Source organism: Cherax quadricarinatus, chromosome 4 (assembly GCF_038502225.1).
Source record: "Cherax quadricarinatus isolate ZL_2023a chromosome 4, ASM3850222v1, whole genome shotgun sequence".
NCBI lineage: Eukaryota > Metazoa > Arthropoda > Malacostraca > Decapoda > Parastacidae > Cherax > Cherax quadricarinatus.
The window spans coordinates 71173350-71196184 of NC_091295.1; the positions used below are offsets into that span (position 1 = coordinate 71173350).

The 22835-nt window shown below is 40.3% G+C and overlaps 1 protein-coding gene across 1 annotated transcript in view; it reads right to left on the minus strand.

Moving 5' to 3' along the window:
* LOC128684489 (serine/threonine-protein phosphatase 4 regulatory subunit 2-like) overlaps positions 1–17302 on the minus strand; it is a 29712-nt gene extending 12410 nt beyond the window's left edge. Inside the window, exons 1-4 of the mRNA XM_070097632.1 lie at positions 17189–17302; positions 15424–15554; positions 14166–14287; positions 2345–2476 (exon numbers count right to left, since the gene is read on the minus strand). Coding sequence (XP_069953733.1) covers positions 2345–2476; positions 14166–14287; positions 15424–15554; positions 17189–17225 — 422 coding nt within the window. The 5' untranslated portion in view covers positions 17226–17302. The remainder of the gene's footprint in view (positions 1–2344; positions 2477–14165; positions 14288–15423; positions 15555–17188) is intronic.
* Between the last annotated feature and the right edge of the window lie 5533 nt (positions 17303–22835).

A 22835-nucleotide genomic window follows, 5' to 3' on the forward strand; every position in this document is an offset into this window, starting at 1 on the left:
CTGTTTAAAAAACTAGTTTATCAGATTCATTAAATTATTATAGGAATGTATGTTTGACATTATGGTGTACAGTACTTTGTTATTATATTCATGTGGGAGTGCTAGCCCTGTAGGGGTCATACGGTTCCTGGGAGAATGGGAGGCAATCAGATTTGATCTGAGGAAGGGGAAGTCAAGTTCAATTAATTGAATCAAGAGTCCCTCATCAAAGATACAATAAAAACTGTATAACTACAAACAAAACAGAGGAACCCAAGTGCACTTTAAAATACACAATCAGATATTCCATGTTAAGGTTTGTGAACAGTCACTCATCTTACTGTCTTAGCCACAGTGACATACCTGACTTTAATTAAGATGATGCACTGAAAACAGCTTAAAGAAATGCAAAATGAAGGTGGAAATTAGGCTAAGTAGCCTTAGAGTGACACATAATAATAAGGTGAAGGCTGGAGGAGAAACAGAGAATGGATATGATACGAGTAACTATGTACAGTAACTTCTAACATTAAAAGAAAAAAGACGCATGAGAGATTAATATGGATGAATGTTAAGAGACAAAAAAATAAATTGGTGTGTAACAAAGCCCTTGCTGCAACCACAGTACTGTACTGTAAATCCTCGCATGACATACCACAAAGGTTACACTTTATCAAATACAGTCCTTGTCTATGTCACACAAGAATTTCCACGAGAAAATACAGTGAAAACAAATAACCACATTACAACAGTTTAAAGTATGAAAAAACTACTTTCTAAGTAGGCATTGATGAATCACAGAGGAAGAACAACATATAAACTTGTGCTATGTTAAAAAAAAAAAAAGTCATTCCTCCACCACCACACAACCTATGTGCAATACAATACTTATATACAAACCATCCCCTGTAAGCTTTCTAGAAACCTGAATAATTTCCTGCCTGAGCATATTCCAAACAGATGAAGAAAAATAAAGAGCTGCTGTGTTTTCCTTACAAAGGTTCACTTAACTGGCAATGTCTAACACTTTTCTAAATAGAAAATGGACAAAGCAAGCTAAAAGTGGTGGGGAACTCCAAATACTGAACTGATAACATAAGAGGTACCTTGAAGGTTGACAGTGACTTCCTAGTTCATCAAAAACCAAACACAGAAATATATACAAAACATTCGTTGAGAACTAACAAAAAGGCTATTCAAAGGAAAGAGGACCAAGAAAAAACAAATACAGTGGACCCCCGACATTCGATATTAATCCGTTCCTGAGAACCATCGAATGTCGAAAATATCAAAAGTCGTATTAATTTTCCCCATAAGAAATAATGGAAATCAAATTAATCCGTGCAAGACACCCAAAAGTATGAAAAAAAAATTTTACCACATGAAATATTAAGTTTAATGCAATAGAATAATTGCAATAACAACAATAACAATAGATTAATAACAATAGAATAATTGACACTTACCTTTAATGAAGATTTGGTGATGATTGATGGGATGGGAGGAGGGGAGAGTATGGATGGTGTTAGTGTTTAGAAGGGGAATCCCCTTCCATTAGGACTTGAACTGGCAGCCTCACCATGCCTTACCACACTGTGTATGCCACTATGATTCTTAAATGTTTCAAACCAACCTTTGCTGGCCTTAAATTCACTCATCACCACTAGTTGCAGGCAATTTCTTTACCAAATCATCATGCACTCCAACACACGCACTCCACTTTCGTACTTTGCAATTAGTATCTCTTTCTTCATTTCAATAGTCATTAGTACCTTTTTTCTCGAAGGGTTGGCACTAGAAGCTTTCTTGGGGCCCATGGTTACTTATTTTGCAGAAACAAGCACCAAAAACAGTGATAATATGGAATGTACCGAATGTATCCTTAGATGCGCGCACACTGGCTGGCTTGTAAACACTGGCATACACGGGGCAGTTCAGGCCACACGTGGACACATCTCGTATGAATCGTATCTAATGTCGGGTTTTCCGTTGAATGTCGAGGCAAAATTTTTGCGTTAAAATGCATCGAATGTCGGATTTATCGAATGTTGATGCCATCGAATGTCGGGGGTCCACTGCATATGCAGGTTATCTGTGTATTGTTCCAGTAATGGTATTGTGCCTTTTTATTCTTTACAGGTACATCTGTGGATAGAGGTGGTACAAAATGTCAACAAACCTGAGTAAAACACACAAGTAATATCTAAACTTCACAACTGCTTGTACGTCTTTAACTTACATGATACACGTGTCTTGAAAAGAGAACACACAATCAATTTAAAATAAGACTTGCCTTTCACAAACTGCAAAGTCTTATGATCTGAAATCATGTAAATAAATTTTAAGTGAAAAAGGTGATACTCACTGCCGGCCGGGCTCAATGTTTGATACCACTAGCACATTCTTTTCTAAACCTCGTAAAAACTTGTCTGTCCGCTTGTAGTGTCTAGTGGGGTCTACCATAATCTCACACAGTCTCTGTATGGTGAACGGTGCCCTGAAATATACATAGTAGTTTTTTTTTATCACCCTGGCCGTATCCCACCAAGGCAGGGTGATATAAAGAAAAACTTTCGTTTTTCTTTTTAAATTTATTAATTTATACAGGAGAGGGGGCTTACATGGTAAATTATTCAAAGAAAATAGCTTTAAAGCTCTAAAATCTCTTTATAGTATAAAAAAAAATTGAACTTTTTATAATGATCTCTTCTATTGCACTCATATTGTAAATCATTTTTGAAAGATTGAAAACTTTAATTGTAGCTTCAGGTAATGACAGTGTCCAACACTGACATTAAGCTTATTTTAAAATAAACTGAGCATTTATAAAGTACATAGTATGCTCAGTAACATAATGTGCACTTGCAGGAATAAAGGTTGTTGTATATGTGAAAAAATCTTTGGGAGAAACATGAGGGGCATTGATTGTGAAATATGCAGTAAAACATCACATATATCATGTACAAAGATTCATGCAATCATGACAAATGACCAAAAACAAGAAAGTTGTTTCTAGATTTGCCCCAGTGAAAGGGACAGCTGGTTAAGCATAAGATAGGTACTGAAAAGTGAAAACCTAGAAAGCATAAGGAAGTTTCTAAGGAGCTTGCCAAAGTTTTACAAAGAGTGGAAAACAGGGGAAAAGGAACAAGAAAAGGAGGAAAATGCAAATGGAGGTGAAAACCAAGGAGTGAAAGTAAGAGCAAGAGTAGAAAACGTCATACAGAGCAAGTCGGAAAAGGAAACAGGGATACATAACATAGCGGAAAGGGGAAGGGAGGATGAAAAAACTAGAACAGGAACAAATGAAAACGAGCAAAGGGAAGAAATTAGCCTAGAAGTGAACAAGGGAACTCAGATCAGGTGGCAGAACTTAGGAACAACACAGAATCAATAAATATTAATAGTCAGAACATTTGCAGTTGCTATGCTAAAGGTATGTGCCTATATGGAAGAAATTGTTGGAATAAACACACCAGAAAATGTGCGAACATGTTGAGGAAGGGAAAGTGTCGTTTCAACAAAGAGTGCAGCAGGTACTTCCATCCAGTAATGTGTAAAGCTTCAATGCAGTCCAGAGAATGTTATGACCTGAGCTGCCCAGATAATCATGTAAAAGGAACATGGCACTACAGAGTTAGCAGAGAAAGGAAAATTGAACAAAAAGAGAAAAGATCAAAACAAAGGAAGAGACAAACAGGGGGAATGGTACAGAGAGGACAGGTGGGCAATAAAATGGGGCGTACCAAACCAGGCATCAGCCTGTCAAGGCCAAATAAGCAAACAAACGCAAAGAAGTACTGGAGACACCAGGGGCGTGTACACCAGGGGATATACCAGGTGGTACATCACCAGTGGTACTAATGAAACACAAAGTGATACAAAACATCCCACTTGGTAATTCCTGCTTCATATTTGCAAATATACAGGGTTTGAAATCAAATAAAAATGATAAAGTTTTGTCAGTGGGCTCCTGACAGAAGTGAATGCCATATTCGGAGCATTTACAGAAACACATACAAGGAATGTTTTGGACGGAGAGATAAAGATAGAAAACTACAACATTATTTTTTTTTTTATCACACTAGCCGATTCCCACCAAGGCAGGGTGGCCCGAAAAAGAAAAACTTTCACCATCATTCACTCCATCACTGTCTTGCCAGAAGGGTGCTTTACACTACAGTTTTTAAACTGCAACATTAACACCCCTCCTTCAGAGTGCAGGCACTGTACTTCCCATCTCCAGGACTCAAGTCCGGCCTGCCGGTTTCCCTGAATCCCTTCATAAATGTTACTTTGCTCACACTCCAACAGCACGTCAAGTATTAAAAACCATTTGTCTCCATTCACTCCTATCAAACACGCTCACGCATGCCTGCTGGAAGTCCAAGCCCCTCGCACACAAAACCTCCTTTACCCCCTCCCTCCAACCCTTCCTAGGCCGACCCCTACCCCGCCTTCCTTCCACTACAGACTGATACACTCTTGAAGTCATTCTGTTTCGCTCCATTCTCTCTACATGTCCGAACCACCTCAACAACCCTTCCTCAGCCCTCTGGACAACAGTTTTGGTAATCCCGCACCTCCTCCTAACTTCCAAACTACGAATTCTCTGCATTATATTCACACCACACATTGCCCTCAGACATGACATTTCCACTGCCTCCAGCCTTCTCCTCGCTGCAACATTCATCACCCACGCTTCACACCCATATAAGAGCGTTGGTAAAACTATACTCTCATACATTCCCCTCTTTGCCTCCAAGGACAAAGTTCTTTGTCTCCACAGACTCCTAAGTGCACCACTCACTCTTTTTCCCTCATCAATTCTATGATTCACCTCATCTTTCATAGACCCATCCGCTGACACGTCCACTCCCAAATATCTGAATACGTTCACCTCCTCCATACTCTCTCCCTCCAATCTGATATTCAATCTTTCATCACCTAATCTTTTTGTTATCCTCATAACCTTACTCTTTCCTGTATTCACCTTTAATTTTCTTCTTTTGCACACCCTACCAAATTCATCCACCAATCTCTGCAACTTCTCTTCAGAATCTCCCAAGAGCACAGTGTCATCAGCAAAGAGCAGCTGTGACAACTCCCACTTTGTGTGTGATTCTTTATCTTTTAACTCCACGCCTCTTGCCAAGACCCTCGCATTTACTTCTCTTACAACCCCATCTATAAATATATTAAACAACCACGGTGACAACATGTATAGATGTAATAGAATCAATAGGTCACAGGGAAGAGTAGGAATCTATGTAAAGGATACTTTCTGTTGCACAGAAGTGCTGAATTCTATGAATGATATAGTAGAAATTCTAGGCATTAAAGTTGAAAATAGGAATTTGGTAATTATCCTAGTATACAAACCACCATCGGCAACTGCTGAGAAATTCACAGATCAGTTAAGTAAGATAGATAGCTATCTGGATAGGCTAGAAAATCCTACACCAAATATTTTACTCCTTGGAGATTTTAATCTCCCTCATGTAAAATGGAAGATGGCACAACGTAATGTTATACCAGAAATATCCCCGGGAAGCACCCTGGTTCAACAGGTACATACCAGGGAAATAATGAGGTTTTGTGAAAAGTACTCTTTAAACCAACAGGTAATTGATCCCACTAGAAATAAAAATACCCTGGATTTGGTAATCACAAACAACGAGGAACTGATCAGAGACATAACAGTTTCCAAAACTATTTACTCTGATCATAACATCATAGAGGTTCAAACTAGTATTAACTCAGGGGTAGGAAACTGCATCGCTAAAGTTAGAGACGGGATGTTCAGTAAGTTTAATTTTAACAACCATAGAAATGACTGGGAAAAAATAACCCAAGAGCTATCAGACACACCCTGGGAATCACACATGAGCGACCTAAATCCCTACCAGTGCCTAGAGAAGCTGAATACAGATGCATACAATGTATGTATGAAATATGTACCATTGAGGAAACCCAGAGGAAGACCAGATATAGAGAGCGTAGGAGATGGTACAGAAGAAGAAAACGGGTTACTGAACTGCTTAAAAACACAAATATGCTACAACAGAGGAAAGATAGACTTAGCAGAGAGATCACTGAATTAGAGCAAAAACTTAGGATGTCATACCTCACAGAAGAAGTACAAAGGGAACAAAGGGCCATACAGGATATTGCAAGAAACCCAAAATATTTCTATTCCTATGCAAAATCCAAGCTAAGAACTACCTGTAGAATTGGACCACTACTGAGAGGAGACTCGTATACTGACGATGAACAGGAAATGAGTGAAATCCTAAAAGAACAGTATGAGTCGGTGTTCAGCAACCCACTAAATGACAGCAAGGTAGAAAATGCAGAAATATTTTTCACTCCAGAAGAAGGCCGCACAGACCAACTAACTGACATTAGTACAAATCCCATAGATTTCGAAAAAGAAATGGAAAACATGCCCACTCACTCAGCACCTGGACCAGATTCATGGAATGCTCTATTTATAAAGAAGTGCAAAGTACCACTAGCACGAGCCCTCAGTATTCTTTGGAGAAAGAGCTTAGATCTAGGTGAAATACCGGAGGCCTTAAAGAGTGCAGACATAGCTCCTTTGCACAAGGGAGGTAGTAGAGCACTAGCTAAAAATTACAGACCAGTAGCCCTAACCTCTCACATCATAAAAATCTTCGAAAGAGTGATGAGACGGCAGGTTACAAATTTCATGGACCAGCACAACCAACATAACCCGAACCAGCATGGTTTTAGAGCAGGACGATCATGTCTGTCACAGCTGCTGAACCATTATGACAGAATTATGGAGGCACTGAAAGACGACCAAAACGTAGATGTGATTTACACAGATTTTGCAAAGGTGTTTGACAAATGCAATCATGGAATGATAGCGCACAAAATGAAGGCCATGGGCATTACGGGGAAGGCAGGCAGATGGATTTTCGGTTTCCTAACACAAAGAACACAAATAGTAGTAGTGAACAGGGCAAGATCCAGCATCAGCGAGGTCAAAAGCTCAGTGCCCCAAGGCACTGTCCTGGCACCTCTGCTGTTCCTCATCCTCATAGCAGACAGACAAAAACACCCAGCACACTTTTGTATCATCATTTGCAGACGACACTAAAATAAGCATGAAAGTCAGTACGGTAGAAGACACTGAAAAAGTACAGGAAGACATAAACAGGGTTTTCCAGTGGGCAGTGGAAAACAACATGACATTCAATGGTGATAAGTTCCAGCTGCTTAGGTATGGAAAGAATGAAGAACTCAAAGGGAGCACTATATACAAAACTCAAGAGGGTCACCAAATAGAACGTAAGGAACACGTAAAAGACCTAGGAATAATTATGTCAGCGGACCTATCTTTTAACCCTTTGGGGGTTTCGGACGTACTAGTACGTCTTACGACCCAGGGTTTTTGACGTACTAGTACGCCTAAATTCTAGTGCCCTCAAATCTAGTGAGAGAAAGCTGGTAGGCCTACATATGAAAGAATGGGTCTATGTGGTCAGTGTGTGCAGTATAAAAAAAAAATCCTGCAGCACACAGTGCGTAATGAGAAAAAAAAACTTTGACCGTGTTTTTGGATTAAAACAGCGACTTTGCACTGTATTTTCGTATGGTATTTATTGTTGTATTCTAGTTTTCTTGGTCTCATTTTATAGAATGGAAGATATATTACAGAAATTGAGACGATTTTGACTGGTTTTACAATGAAAAGTACCTTGAAATTGAGCTCAAAGTAGCAGAAATGTTTGATTCTGTGACCAGGCCTCCTGATGGATCAGAGCCTGATCAACCAGGCTGTTACTGCTGGCTGCACGCAAACCAACGTACGAGCCACAGCCCGGCTGGTCAGGTACCGACTTTAGGTGCTTGTCCAGTGCCAGCTTGAAGACTGCCAGGGGTCTATTGGTAATCCCCCTTATGTATGCTGGGAGGCAGTTGAACAGTCTCGGGCCCCTGACACTTATTGTATGGTCTCTTAACGTGCTAGTGACACCCCTGCTTTTCATTGGGGGGATGTTGCATCGTCTGCCAAGTCTTTTGCTTTCGTAGTGAGTGATTTTCGTGTGCAAGTTCGGTACTAGTCCCTCTAGGATTTTCCAGGTGTATATAATCATGTATCTCTCCCGCCTGCGTTCCAGGGAATACAGGTTCAGGAACTTCAAGCGCTCCCAGTAATTGAGGTGTTTTATCTCCGTTATGCGTGCCGTGAAGGTTCTCTGTACATTTTCTAGGTCAGCAATTTCACCTGCCTTGAAAGGTGCTGTTAGTGTGCAGCAATATTCCAGCCTAGATAGAACAAGTGACCTGAAGAGTGTCATCATGGGCTTGGCATCCCTAGTTTTGAAGGTTCTCATTATCCATCCTGTCATTTTTCTAGCAGCTGCGATTGATACAATGTTATGGTCCTTGAAGGTGAGATCCTCCGACATGATCACTCCCAGGTCTTTGACGTTGGTGTTTCGCTCTATTTTGTGGCCAGAATTTGTTTTGTACTCTGATGAAGATTTAATTTCCTCGTGTTTACCATATCTGAGTAATTGAAATTTCTCATCGTTGAACTTCATATTGTTTTCTGCAGCCCACTGAAAGATTTGGTTGATGTCCGCCTGGAGCCTTGCAGTGTCTGCAATGGAAGACACTGTCATGCAGATTCGGGTGTCATCTGCAAAGGAAGACACGGTGCTGTGGCTGACATCCTTGTCTATGTCAGATATGAGGATGAGGAACAAGATGGGAGCGAGTACTGTGCCTTGTGGAACAGAGCTTTTCACCGTAGCTGCCTCGGACTTTACTCTGTTGACTACTACTCTTTGTGTTCTGTTTGTGAGGAAATTATAGATCCATCGACCAACTTTTCCTGTTATTCCTTTAGCACGCATTTTGTGCGCTATTACGCCATGGTCACACTTGTCGAAGGCTTTTGCAAAGTCTGTATATATTACATCTGCATTCTTTTTGTCTTCTAGTGCATCTAGGACCTTGTCGTAGTGATCCAATAGTTGAGACAGACAGGAGCGACCTGTTCTAAACCCATGTTGCCCTGGGTTGTGTAATTGATGGGTTTCTAGATGGGTGGCGATCTTGCTTCTTAGGACCCTTTCAAAGATTTTTATGATATGGGATGTTAGTGCTATCGGTCTGTAGTTCTTTGCTATTGCTTTACTGCCCCCTTTGTGGAGTGGGGCTATGTCTGTTGTTTTTAGTAACTGTGGGACGACCCCCGTGTCCATGCTCCCTCTCCATAGGATGGTAAAAGCTCGTGATAGGGGCTTCTTGCAGTTCTTGATGAACACGGAGTTCCATGAGTCTGGCCCTGGGGCAGAGTGCATGGGCATGTCATTTATCGCCTGTTCGAAGTCATTTGGCGTCAGGATAACATCAGATAGGCTTGTGTTAACCAAATTCTGTGGCTCTCTCATAAAAAATTCATTTTGATCTTCGACTCTCAGTCTGGTTAGCGGCTTGCTAAAAACTGAGTCATATTGGGACTTGAGTAGCTCACTCATTTCCTTGCTGTCATCTGTGTAGGACCCATCTTGTTTAAGTAGGGGCCCAATACTGGACGTTGTTCTCGACTTTGATTTGGCATAGGAAAAGAAATACTTTGGGTTTCTTTCGATTTCATTTATGGCTTTTAGTTCTTCCCGCGATTCCTGACTCCTATAAGATTCCTTTAGCTTAAGTTCGATGCTTGCTATTTCTCTGACCAGTGACTCCCTACGCATTTCAGATATATTGGCCTCTTTTAGCCGCTCTGTTATTCTTTTCCGTCGCCTGTAAAGGGAGCGCCTGTCTCTTTCTATTTTACATCTACTCCTCCTTTTTCTTAGAGGAATAAGCCTTGTGCATACATCGAGTGCCACCGAGTTAATCTGTTCTAGGCATAAGTTGGGGTCTGTGTTGCTTAGTCTATCTTCCCAGCTTATATCGGTTAGGACTTGGTTTACTTGGTCCCACTTTATGTTTTTGTTATTGAAGTTGAATTTGGTGAATGCTCCCTCGTGACTAATCTCATTATGTCGGTCTGGGGCTCCGCGCATACATGTCTGAACCTCAATTATGTTGTGATCTGAGTATATTGTTTTTGATATGGTGACATTTCGTATCAGATCATCATTGTTAGTGAAGATGAGGTCTAGTGTATTCTCCAGTCTAGTAGGCTCTATTATTTGCTGGTTTAAATTGAATTTTGTGCAGAGATTTAAAAGCTCGTGTGTGTGTGAGTTCTCGTCAGAGCTGCCTCCTGGTGTTATCACTGCAACAACATTATTTGCTATATTCCTCCATTTTAGGTGCCTTAAGTTGAAATCCCCCAGGAGCAAGATGTTGGGGGCAGGAGCTGGCAGATTTTCCAGACAGTGGTCAATTTTTAACAGCTGTTCCTGGAATTGCTGGGACGTTGCATCCGGAGGCTTGTAGACTACCACAATGACTAGGTTTTGGTTCTCGATCTTTACTGCTAAAACTTCCACTACATCATTTGAGGCATTAAGCAGTTCTGTGCAAACAAGTGACTCTGCGATGTACAGGCCAACCCCCCACCCCCCCATTTGCCTGTTCACTCTGTCACATCTGTATAGGTTGTAACCTGGGATCCATATTTCGTTGTCCAAGTGATCCTTTATGTGGGTCTCTGTGAAAGCCGCGAACATTGCATTTGCCTCTGCAAGCAGTCCACGGATGAAAGGTATTTTGTTGTTTGTTGCTGGCTTTAGACCCTGTATATTTGCAAAGAAGAATGTCATCGGACTGGTGGTATTGTTGGTACTGGGGGGGATTTTTTTTTCTGGCATTAGTATCTGTATCTGTTGGTTTGGAGTGGAGGCCATCGACTGTGGTTCCACTCCAGGAATGACTGGATTTGGTGTACGATTTCTGCCATTTCCTGCCAGTTTTTTTTCCTTCCTGGCACTAAAAAACCTCTCCCTCTTGAGTGGCTGTGGCTACCCAGGTTTTCCCATGGCCTGGATGTTTTGTATCTTTTTGTCCCCTTTAGATGGTGTGCCTGGCAATTTAAGTTATAGCACAGTCTTTCCTGTACTGAAGAGGGACACATTTCAGGGTGAAAAAGCTTACAGGAAGGGAGTTTGCATTTTCCTGTTGTCATATGGGCACGGCATTTTCTAGGGTGGTCATAGTTGCACGTCCCATCTGTTTTTCCAGATTTCCCATGCCTGCAGATACCAAGTGCATAGTATGTGCACAGGCTTGGTTTCCGTTTGCCTTGGGTTTCTGTGACTGTATTCCCTGTTGGTGCATGTTTACCTGTCTTATTCCTATCCTCACTAGCACCAACAATGGAGCTCTCACCAGTTGTTTTTGGTAATATATCCTCACTATTGCTAGTGGAGTCCTCTTGTTTGCTATTTCCTGTGGTATTACTAGTTTGCAATATTGGTTTTATCTTGTCCTTGACTACACTTGTTTCCCCACTACAGCTCCTGTCTCCCATGAGGTCATTTATATGCATTCCCTCCTGCGTATATTTCCTGACTACCTGGACAAAATCTCCAGCTTCACCATTACTGTCTCCCAGGACAGCACCTCCAGCTTCACCATTACTGTCTCCCAGGACAGCACTAACAGCCCCACATTTACTGACTACCAGGACATCACCTCCAGCCTTACAGTTTCTGACTACATGGCTAGTATCAAGGGCGTTACCATCCTGCCAAGACTTTTTATTTTCCCATCTGTTATAGAATGCTTCCAGGTTTTCTGTGAAAGCAGCTTTGATGTTATCCTCTTTTAATACCAATGTGATTTTAGTCCACAGATTGATCTCATTTGGGCATACCCAAAAACACTTCCCTGATTTAATACTGCTTGTAGATAGTTCTTGGATATCTGCACAAGGGGCGTGACACCAATTTTCACAAATAATGACAATTCATTCATGTGGAAGCCCGTTTGTTTGATTGACTGCAGACTACACAGAGCTTCATATATAACAAAAAAAAAAAGTTGATCAAAGTTTTTTACACATTTTCAAATGTAAAAAAACAAAAAGAAGATCTACTTTTTTTACATACTTTCAAATGTTGAAAAAACGTGTATATACGTTTGGACCGTTTATGGGTTAAAGACCATAACAAGACAGCCAGGAAGATGACTGGGTGGGTATTGAGAACTTTCAAAACAAGGGAAACAATGCCGATGGTGACACTCTTCAAATCGCTAGTGCTCCCTCACTTAGAATATTGCTCAGTGCTGACGGCCCCATTCAGGGCAGGAGAAATACCGGAGCTGGAACAAATATGTACAGAGATCATTTACGGCTCACATTGAGCCAGTAAAGCACCTCAACTACTGGGAACGCTTGCAAGTCTTGAACATGTACTCAATGGAGCGGAGGAGAGAGAGGTACATGATAATATATACCTGGAAGGTACTCGAGGGCTTGTTCCCAACAACATACTGGAGTGAGAGATATGGGAGGTAGTGTAAAATAAACCCAGTGAGGAGCAGGGGTGCGGTGGGGACAATAAGGCAACACTATCAACATCCGGGGTCCCAGACTTTTCAACATCTTACCAGAAGATATCAGAAACACTGCTGGAACAAGTGTTGAAGCCTTCAAGAGGAAACTAGACAAGTATCTTCACCAGGTGCCAGATCAACCAGGCTGTGATGGATATGTGGGGCAGCGGGCCTCCAGCAGCAACAGCCTGGTTGACCAGGCGAGCACCAGACGAGCCTGGCCCATGGCCGGGCTCAGAGAGTAGATATACTCTTGAAATTCTTCAAAGGTATATCAAAGGTATAAGGTATTGCAATGAACCCTCAGTAGTATTTTGTATGGAACCAGAAACCAAGGCAGACTGTGTTTATAAGTTACATAATTCCAAGTAACTTAATTGTGTGGAGAGGGAAATTCATAAATTTTAAGTTAGCATTTCATACTGCTTTCTATGGAAATAAAGTTTAAAGAAACTGTGATCTTGTGAGTTTAAAATGACAAAGTTAACACTTCAGAAACAACCATTATCCTTTGTAACTTTTCCCTAGGGAACCAAAAAAGCATACTTCTTCCTACCTGTGATGAAGCCTCTGTAAATGAAATTAAAAAATATATATATTTGGTGATTTTAAAGTACCAGTGCACCTTGTACTGTACTTAACCTAACCTAACCCCCATGTACACACTTTCAAGCTAATCTTAACAATGCATTTTTTTTTTTAATACGTTGGCTGTTTCCCTGTAGCAGGACTCTGGGAAGTGTGTAAGAAAGAGTGAGAGGAGCTTTGTATTCTTGAGCTACAGAAAAATGTTTTGGAATGGAAACAGCAAAATCACAGTATTGCTGCACTATCTCACAGGAAACAAACACATAGCTCAATTGCTAACACACTCATCTAACACACTGAGATCCGGGGTTGATCCTCAGTACGGCTGGAAACATTAGGACGTATTTCCTAGAAACACCTGCTGTCCATGTTCACCTGTCTATAAAATAGGTACCTGGGTGTTAGTCAACTGGTGTGGGTCGCATCCTGGGACTAAATTAACTTAATTTGCCTGAAATGCTCTGCATAACAAGGGGCTTTCTACACAGTAGTATGTCACTGATGTCAGCTAGGCCTGTATACCTTGCACATGTAATTGTAGAAATAAAGATTATTATTATTACTATTATTATTATTATTAAAAGTGAAAAAATAAAACATAATTACAGATAATATTCAATCAACTTGAAATGTTATGCATAACCATGGGCTTTCTGCATGCACAACTAAATATCACCAATCTCTGTACAAACATTGTATTATGTGGAAAAATATCCTTGACTCTGTATATTGCAACACATCAACAAAATGAGCCGACAGTACAACCTCGCCTCACTTAGCGACATACTCATTTACTGACAACTCGGACTTACGACAGGCTCTCTAACCAATATGCATACCTAAATAATGTATATTAGAGCTGATTTCCTCTATTCTGTTTATTACAATATACAGTAAACTACTGTATAAACACTCAAAAATGTACCAGAAATGTTATAAATGATGCAAAAGTGACATTAAAACAATACCAAACATGGGTGACACACACTCACTACCATTACAGTATGCTCCTCACTTAGTGGTCATAGGAACAACTCCATTATTAAGTGAGGAGAGGCTGTACTTTCTTAAATTGCAAAATAATGATTTTTCACCACATTGCTCACCCAGTGAAAGTGTCAAAATGACGTAATAATTTATCCCGTGTAGCTGTATACGAGAAGGCTGGAACATTCCCACACTCACTCATATCTTCACCGCCACAATTTTCATAAAATTCGTTCATTACCTACAGATGAGAAAAGGTATACAGTACTGTTATATTTGAATGCAATTTGCCGTTAATAAAAGACAAAAATCAAGAGAGAAGATTACATGATTATATATGACAGGCATGAGGATGAGGGGGAAATACACCTACCATCCAACTTACGACCTGCTCGACATACGACCACTTGACTTACGGCCGTATTTTGTATGCCAAATTTCTGGGAAATAAACAAGTGTTTGTGTTGTACACAGTGTTTATCCTAAACCTTACAGTATAAAATACAGTGCTAACAACATAAAAAGTAAAGTAAAAAATGAAATACCAGAATAAAACAATAAAATAAAGTCATTAAAAAAATGTGATGTTGATATTCAGTAATAAGGTTCGACTTGCGTCCATTTTAACTTACGACCGGTTTGTCGGAACCAAGCTCGGTTATAAGTTGGATGGTAGGCGTATTTTCATAAATGAAAACACACACAAACTATCTGTATACAAAATATTATTTGAAATTAACATTTTCTTCTAAATAAACATTTAAAGTGTGAGTTAATTCATTTGTTATTTTAAATACATTAGTAAACTCCTATGCATTATTAATAAAGTACCGTCTGTGTGTAAAACACAGCTAACATATAAATACAAATAAATAATTAAATAATAGCATAGTAATTCATATACAAATAACCCTCACATATATGCGGGTTATTTGTGTATTGTTCCAGTCACGAAATTGTGCCGGAAGTGCACCGCATGCTAGTGCTTTCTTTTGTGCTAAACTACAATTTGTATACTGGAGAAAAGAAATGAAGTTGTATTATATTGGTTCACATTGCTAGGAAGTAGTATTCACAAGATATCACACAGAAACAATCGGTGGGAATAAAGAAAATAAATACTCAGTGAAGACCATGGTTAGGTTTGGTAAGGTTTGTCAGGAAACAGGACAAGTTTTTCCTGACATGGATCTTAGTCACATGATGACCCACAGCTGAAACTTTTGGTCATCTGACCAAGGCCTTCTGCTGGCTTACTGGTCCACTCCTTTAAAAATTATGGTTATGATTATAACCAATAGTGAAGATCATGAAGGCACAGGCCTATGGACATGTTGCACCAAGTCAATTTAAGTTTACTGTCAAGATTTTACTTACGGTTTCCAGCATGTATCTCATAAAATTTCGTATTCGCTGCCATGGGAATACTGGATCTCCTGTTTTGGCAACATGTTGAATGTACTCCTCAAGAAGTTTAGGTATAGCAACTCCACTCTTCTTTTCAAATTCTGTGGAAGTAATATAAACGATAAATATCACTTGAAAGAGGTTAGTTTAACTAGAATTTTGTTGACTTGAGAAAATCATACTTTTCATAAATTAAGACAGATAAGTTCTGGCTCACAATTCATGGGTGGAGGATCAAGCCTCCGCAACTTACATATAACGACCCACAGAGCCAAGCACTTCAAATAAATATAATAACCATAATTTAGGGTAAATAACGTTTGACTGGAATTTTATCATTAGCACCTTAATTATCTATAATGAAGCTCTGAATTACTTACAATTACTGTGTAGTGAGTCAATACATTTAAGAATATACTAATTTTTAATAAAAACATAGTACTGTACAGTACTGTAATGACTAATTACAAATACCAAATTACTTTTATTAATTGTAGAAGTGAGAGTGTGAGGGGGAAAGATCAACTGAAGAGTGAGGGAGGAGTGTTGAAGAAGAATCAGCTGGAGAGTGAGGGAGGAATGTTGGAGAAGAATCAGTTGGGGAGTGAGGGAGGAGTGTTGGAGAAGAATTAGCTGGGAAGTGAGGGAGGTGTTGGAGAAGAATCAGCTGGGAAGTGAGAGAGGAGTGTTGGAGAAGAATCAGCTGAAGAGTGAGGGAGGAGTGTTGGAGAAGAATCATCTGGAGAGTGCTGAAGAAGAAATCAGCTTGAGAGTGAGGGAGGAGTGTTGGAGAAGAATCAGCTGGAGAGTGAGGGAGGAGTGTTGGAGAAGAATCAGCTGGAGAGTGAGGGAGGAGTGTTGGAGAAGAATCAGCTGGAGAGTGAGGGAGGAGTGTTGGAGAAGAATCAGCTGGAGAGTGAGGGAGGAGTGTTGGAGAAGAATCAGCTGGAGAGTGAGGGAGGAGTGTTGGAGAATAATCAGCTGAAGAGTGAGGGAGGAGTGTTGGAGAAGAATCAGCTGGAGAGTGAGGGAGGAGTGTTGGAGAAGAATCATCTGAAGAGTGAGGGAGGAGTGTTGGAGAATAATCAGTTGGAGAGTGAGGGAGGAGTGTTGGAGAAGAATCAGCTGGAGAGTGAGGGATGAGTGTTGGAGAATAATCAGCTGGAGAGTGAGGGAGGAGTGTTGGAGAATAATCAGCTGGAGAGTGAGGGAGGAGTGTTGGAGAATAATCAGCTGGAGAGTGAGGGAGGAGTGTTGGAGAATAATCAGCTGGAGAGTGAGGGAGGAGTGTTGGAGAATAATCAGCTGGAGAGTGAGGGAGGAGTGTTGGAGAATAATCAGCTGGAGAGTGAGGGAGGAGTGTTGGAGAATAATCAGCTGGAGAGTGAGGGAGGAGTGTTGGAGAATAATCAGCTGGAGAGTGAGGGAGGAGTGTTGGAGAATAATCAGCTGGAGAGTGAGGGAGGAGTGTTGGAGAATAATCAGCTGGAGAGGGAGGAATGTTGGAGAATAATCAGCTGGAGAGGGAGGAGTGTTGGAGAATAATCAGCTGGAGAGTGAGGGAGGAGTGTTGGAGAATAATCAGCTGGAGAGTGAGGGAGGAGTGTTGAAGAATAATCAGCTGTGGGAGACCAAGCAGTGCACCCGGTACTCCTCCACAATACATCTTCCTCTATCTTCCCCCGCCTCAGCCTCTCACACCCAGCATCACTGAGTGGAAACAGGCAATACTTGCTTTCCAGTTCCTCTAATATAGACTCCTGGTTCTCCATAATGGTTAAAATGCGAGTAAGAGAGGCGAGACGTCCAGACTCCGCCTGTCTCCCACTAAACTTGAAAACAAACAACATGGCGGACGCTTATGGCTAATATTCTTATGACAATTAACCCTTTAATTAAGCTCATTATCCGGGGTTCATTATTCTTAATAATGCTATTATTAAAATAATAAAGTATAGTGGTAGTAAGTGACAACTGAATTACTATTTTATGAATAAACTTGTTTTAAGAGACCGCGAGGTTAAAGCTTTCTTTCTGGAAGAATACGTAAATAAACGCTCTGTAAAATGCTAGAATAATCTATGAAACTAAAAATATACGAAATAATAATATACGTTAAAATTAAATATCCGTACTAGTTATGTATTCGTAACTTTCATCAGTAATAATAGTGTGGCAAACACTATCCGAACACAGTGAAGCGGTGAAGATTTTGTTTGTAATCCGGATTCATTGTTTGCATACGAGAACGCAAACAAACCATACCACGGACGGGGATAGAACCCCGTCCGTGGTATGGTTTGTTTGCAATCGTGTCATTACGATTTCATGAGTCAAGAACGCAAACATTTTGATGATAATAATAATAATAATAATAATAATAATAATAATAATAATTTCTACAAGTACATTATATAACTTATACAGACCATAGCTGACATCAATGACATACTACTATATAGAAAGTTCCTTGTTATGCAGAGCATTTCCTGCAAATTAGGTTAATTTTGTCCTCAGGATGCGACCCACAAAAGTCTACTAACACCTAGGTACATAATTTACTGCTAAGTGAACATGGACAGCAAGTATCTTAAGGAAACACGTCCTATACCAGTAAGTTTATTTAGGCACAAGTTCACATAAGTACAATTATCATACATAGTGTAAATTACCTAGAATAATATCTCAAAAAAGTTAGAGTGAATTATCTTAGTCCACAGACACTAATTAACCTTCATAAATGAAATATTGGTGACAAGTATATTATTTTATTAACTTACCTGATAAACGGAAATGTAGATTTATATGTACAAACACAATGTGGGAATAATGTCACATAAGAAAGAAGGAGCACTGCAACAGACCTAACCTCCACACCTCCTTAAGTAAGTAAGTAAGTTTATTCAGGTATACACAAATACAGTTACATAGAATTATCATACATAGCAGCATATGTGTAGAGAACCTGGGATAACCCAAAAAAGTCAGACACAGTGACTTATTTCCATTGGGGTCCTTTACGACCCCCATCATTCACCCTTCCCTGCTTATAACCCTGTCATATTTTCCCATACAGGATGGTTCTGTCGTAATAGATCCCACGGGATGGTTCTACAGTCATATTTCATCTCACAGGATGGTTCTATAGTCATATTTCATCTCACAGAATGGTTCTGTCATATTTCATCCCACAGGATGGTTCTATTGTCATATTTCATCCCACAGGATGGTTCTACAGTCATATTTCATCCCACAGGTGCTTCTACAGTCATATTTCATCCCACAGGATGGTTCTACAGTCATATTTCATCCCACAGGATGGTTCAACTGTTATATTTCATCCCACAGGATGGTTCTACTGTTATATTTCATCCCACAGGATGGTTCTACTGTCATATTTCATCCCACAGAATCGTTCTGTCATATTTCATCCCACAGGATGGTTCTACTGTTATATTTCCTCCCACGGGATGGTTCTACTGTTATATTTCGTCCCACAAGATGGTTCTGCTGTCATATTTCATCCCACGGGATGGCTCTATTGTCATATTTCATCCCACGGGATGGTTCTACTGTCATATTTCATCCCACGGGATGGTTCTACTGTCATATTTCATCCCACAAGATGGTTCTGCTGTCATATTTCATCCCACGGGACGGTTCTACTGTCATATTTCATCCCACGGGATGGTTCTGTCATATTTCATCGCACGGGATGGTTCTACTGTCATATTTCATCCCACGGGATGGTTGTACTGTCATATTTCATCCCACGGGATGGTTCTGTCATATTTCATCCCACGGGATGGTTCTACTGTCATATTTCATCCCACGGGATGGTTCTACTGTCATATTTCATCCCACGGGATGGTTCTGTCATATTTCATCCCACGGGATGGTTCTGTCATATTTCATCCCACGGGATGGTTCTGTCATATTTCATCCCACGGGATGGTTCTGTCATATTTCATCCCACGGGATGGTTCTAGTAGTATGTCACTGATGTCAGCTATGGTCTGTATAGTAGTATGTCACTGATGTCAGCTATGGTCTGTCACTGATGTAGCTAGTATAGTCACTGATGTCAGCTATGGTCTGTATAGTAGTATGTCACTGATGTCAGCTATGGTCTGTATAGTAGTATGTCACTGATGTCAGCTATGGTCTGTATAGTAGTATGTCACTGATGTCAGCTATGGTCTGTATAGTAGTATGTCACTGATGTCAGCTATGGTCTGTATAGTAGTATGTCACTGATGTCAGCTATGGTCTGTATAGTAGTATGTCACTGATGTCAGCTATGGTCTGTATAGTAGTATGTCACTGATGTCAGCTATGGTCTGTATAGTAGTATGTCACTGATGTCAGCTATGGTCTGTATAGTAGTATGTCACTGATGTCAGCTATGGTCTGTATAGTAGTATGTCACTGATGTCAGCTATGGTCTGTATAGTAGTATGTCACTGATGTCAGCTATGGTCTGTATAGTAGTATGTCACTGATGTCAGCTATGGTCTGTATAGTAGTATGTCACTGATGTCAGCTATGGTCTGTATAGTAGTATGTCACTGATGTCAGCTATGGTCTGTATAGTAGTATGTCACTGATGTCAGCTATGGTCTGTATAGTAGTATGTCACTGATGTCAGCTATGGTCTGTATAGTAGTATGTCACTGATGTCAGCTATGGTCTGTATAGTAGTATGTCACTGATGTCAGCTATGGTCTGTATAGTAGTATGTCACTGATGTCAGCTATGGTCTGTATAGTAGTATGTCACTGATGTCAGCTATGGTCTGTATAGTAGTATGTCACTGATGTCAGCTATGGTCTGTATAGTAGTATGTCACTGATGTCAGCTATGGTCTGTGATGTAGCTAGTATGTCACTGATGTCAGCTATGGTCTGTATAGTAGTATGTCACTGATGTCAGCTATGGTCTGTATAGTAGTATGTCACTGATGTCAGCTATGGTCTGTATAGTAGTATGTCACTGATGTCAGCTATGGTCTGTATAGTAGTATGTCACTGATGTCAGCTATGGTCTGTATAGTAGTATGTCACTGATGTCAGCTATGGTCTGTATAGTAGTATGTCACTGATGTCAGCTATGGTCTGTATAGTAGTCTGATGTGTATAGTAGTATGTCACTGATGTCAGCTATGGTCTGTATAGTAGTATGTCACTGATGTCAGCTATGGTCTGTATAGTAGTATGTCACTGATGTCAGCTATGGCCTGTATAGTAGTATGTCACTGATGTCAGCTATGGTCTGTATAGTATGGTCTGTATGTCACTCATGTCATCGATGGTCGGTCTAGTACTATGTCACTGATGTCAGCTATGGTCTGTATAGTAGTATGTCACTGATGTCAGCTATGGTCTGTATAGTAGTATGTCACTGATGTCAGCTATGGTCTGTATAGTAGTATGTCACTGATGTCAGCTATGGTCTGTATAGTAGTATGTCACTGATGTCAGCTATGGTCTGTATAGTAGTATGTCACTGATGTCAGCTATGGTCTGTATAGTAGTATGTCACTGATGTAAGCTAGTATAGTATGTCACTGATGTCAGCTATGGTCTGTATAGTAGTATGTCACTGATGTCAGCTATGGTCTGTATAGTAGTAGTCACTGATGTCAGCTATGTCACTGATGTCAGTAGTACTGATGTCAGCTATGGTCTGTATAGTAGTATGTCACTGATGTCAGCTATGGTCTGTATAGTGTATACTGATGTCAGCTATGGTCTGTATAGTAGTCACTGATGTCAGCTATGGTCTGTATAGTAGTATGTCACTGATGTCAGCTATGGTCTGTATAGTAGTATGTCACTGATGTCAGCTATGGTCTGTATAGTAGTATGTCACTGATGTCAGCTATGGTCTGTATAGTAGTATGTCACTGATGTCAGCTATGGTCTGTATAGTAGTATGTCACTGATGTCAGCTATGGTCTGTATAGTAGTATGTCACTGATGTCAGCTATGGTCTGTATATTAGTATGTCACTGATGTCAGCTATGGTCTGTACTATGTCAGCTAGTACGTCACTGATGTCAGCTATGGTCTGTATAGTAGTATGTCACTGATGTCAGCTATGGTCTGTATAGTAGTATGTCACTGATGTCAGCTATGGTCTGTATAGTAGTACGTCACTGATGTCAGCTACGGTCTGTATAGTAGTATGTCACTGATGTCAGCTATGGTCTGTATAGTAGTATGTCACTGATGTCTGTATGGTCTGTATAGTAGTATGTCACTGATGTCAGCTATGGTCTGTATAGTAGTATGTCACTGATGTCACTGATGTCAGCTATGGTCTGTATAGTAGCACATCACTGATGTCAGCTATGGTCTGTATAGTAGTATGTCACTGATGTCAGCTATGGTCTGTATAGTAGTATGTCACTGATGTCAGCTATGGTCTGTATAGTAGTATGTCACTGATGTCAGCTATGGTCTGTATAGTAGTATGTCACTGATGTCAGCTATGGTCTGTATAGTAGTAAGTCACTGATGTCACTCTGTATAGTAGTATGTCACTGATGTCAGCTATGGTCTGTATAGTAGTATGTCACTGATGTCAGCTATGGTCTGTATAGTAGTATGTCACTGATGTCAGCTATGGTCTGTATAGTAGTATGTCACTGATGTCAGCTATGGTCTGTATAGTAGTATGTCACTGATGTCAGCTATGGTCTGTATAGTAGTATGTCACTGATGTCAGCTATGGTCTGTATAGTAGTATGTCACTGATGTCAGCTATGGTCTGTATAGTAGTATGTCACTGATGTCAGCTATGGTCTGTATAGTAGTATGTCACTGATGTCAGCTATGGTCTGTATAGTATGTTACTGATGTCAGCTATGGTCTGTATAGTATGTTACTGATGTCAGCTATGGTCTGTATAGTAGTATGTCACTGATGTCAGCTATGGTCTGTATAGTAGTCATCACTGATGTCAGCTATGGTCTGTATAGTAGTCACTGATGTCAGCTATGGTCTGTATATGTCACTGATGTCAGCTATGGTCTGTATAGTTGTATGTCACTGATGTCAGCTATGGTCTGTATAGTATGTCACTGATGTCAGCTATGGTCTGTATAGTAGTATGTCACTGATGTCAGCTATGGTCTGTATAGTAGTATGTCACTGATGTCAGCTATGGTCTGTATAGTAGTATGTCACTGATGTCAGCTATGGTCTGTATAGTAGTATGTCACTGATGTCAGCTATGGTCTGTATAGTAGTATATCACTGATGTCAGCTATGGTCTGTATAGTAGTATGTCACTGATGTCAGCTATGGTCTGTATAGTAGTATGTCACTGATGTCAGCTATGGTCTGTATAGTAGTATGTCACTGATGTCAGCTATGGTC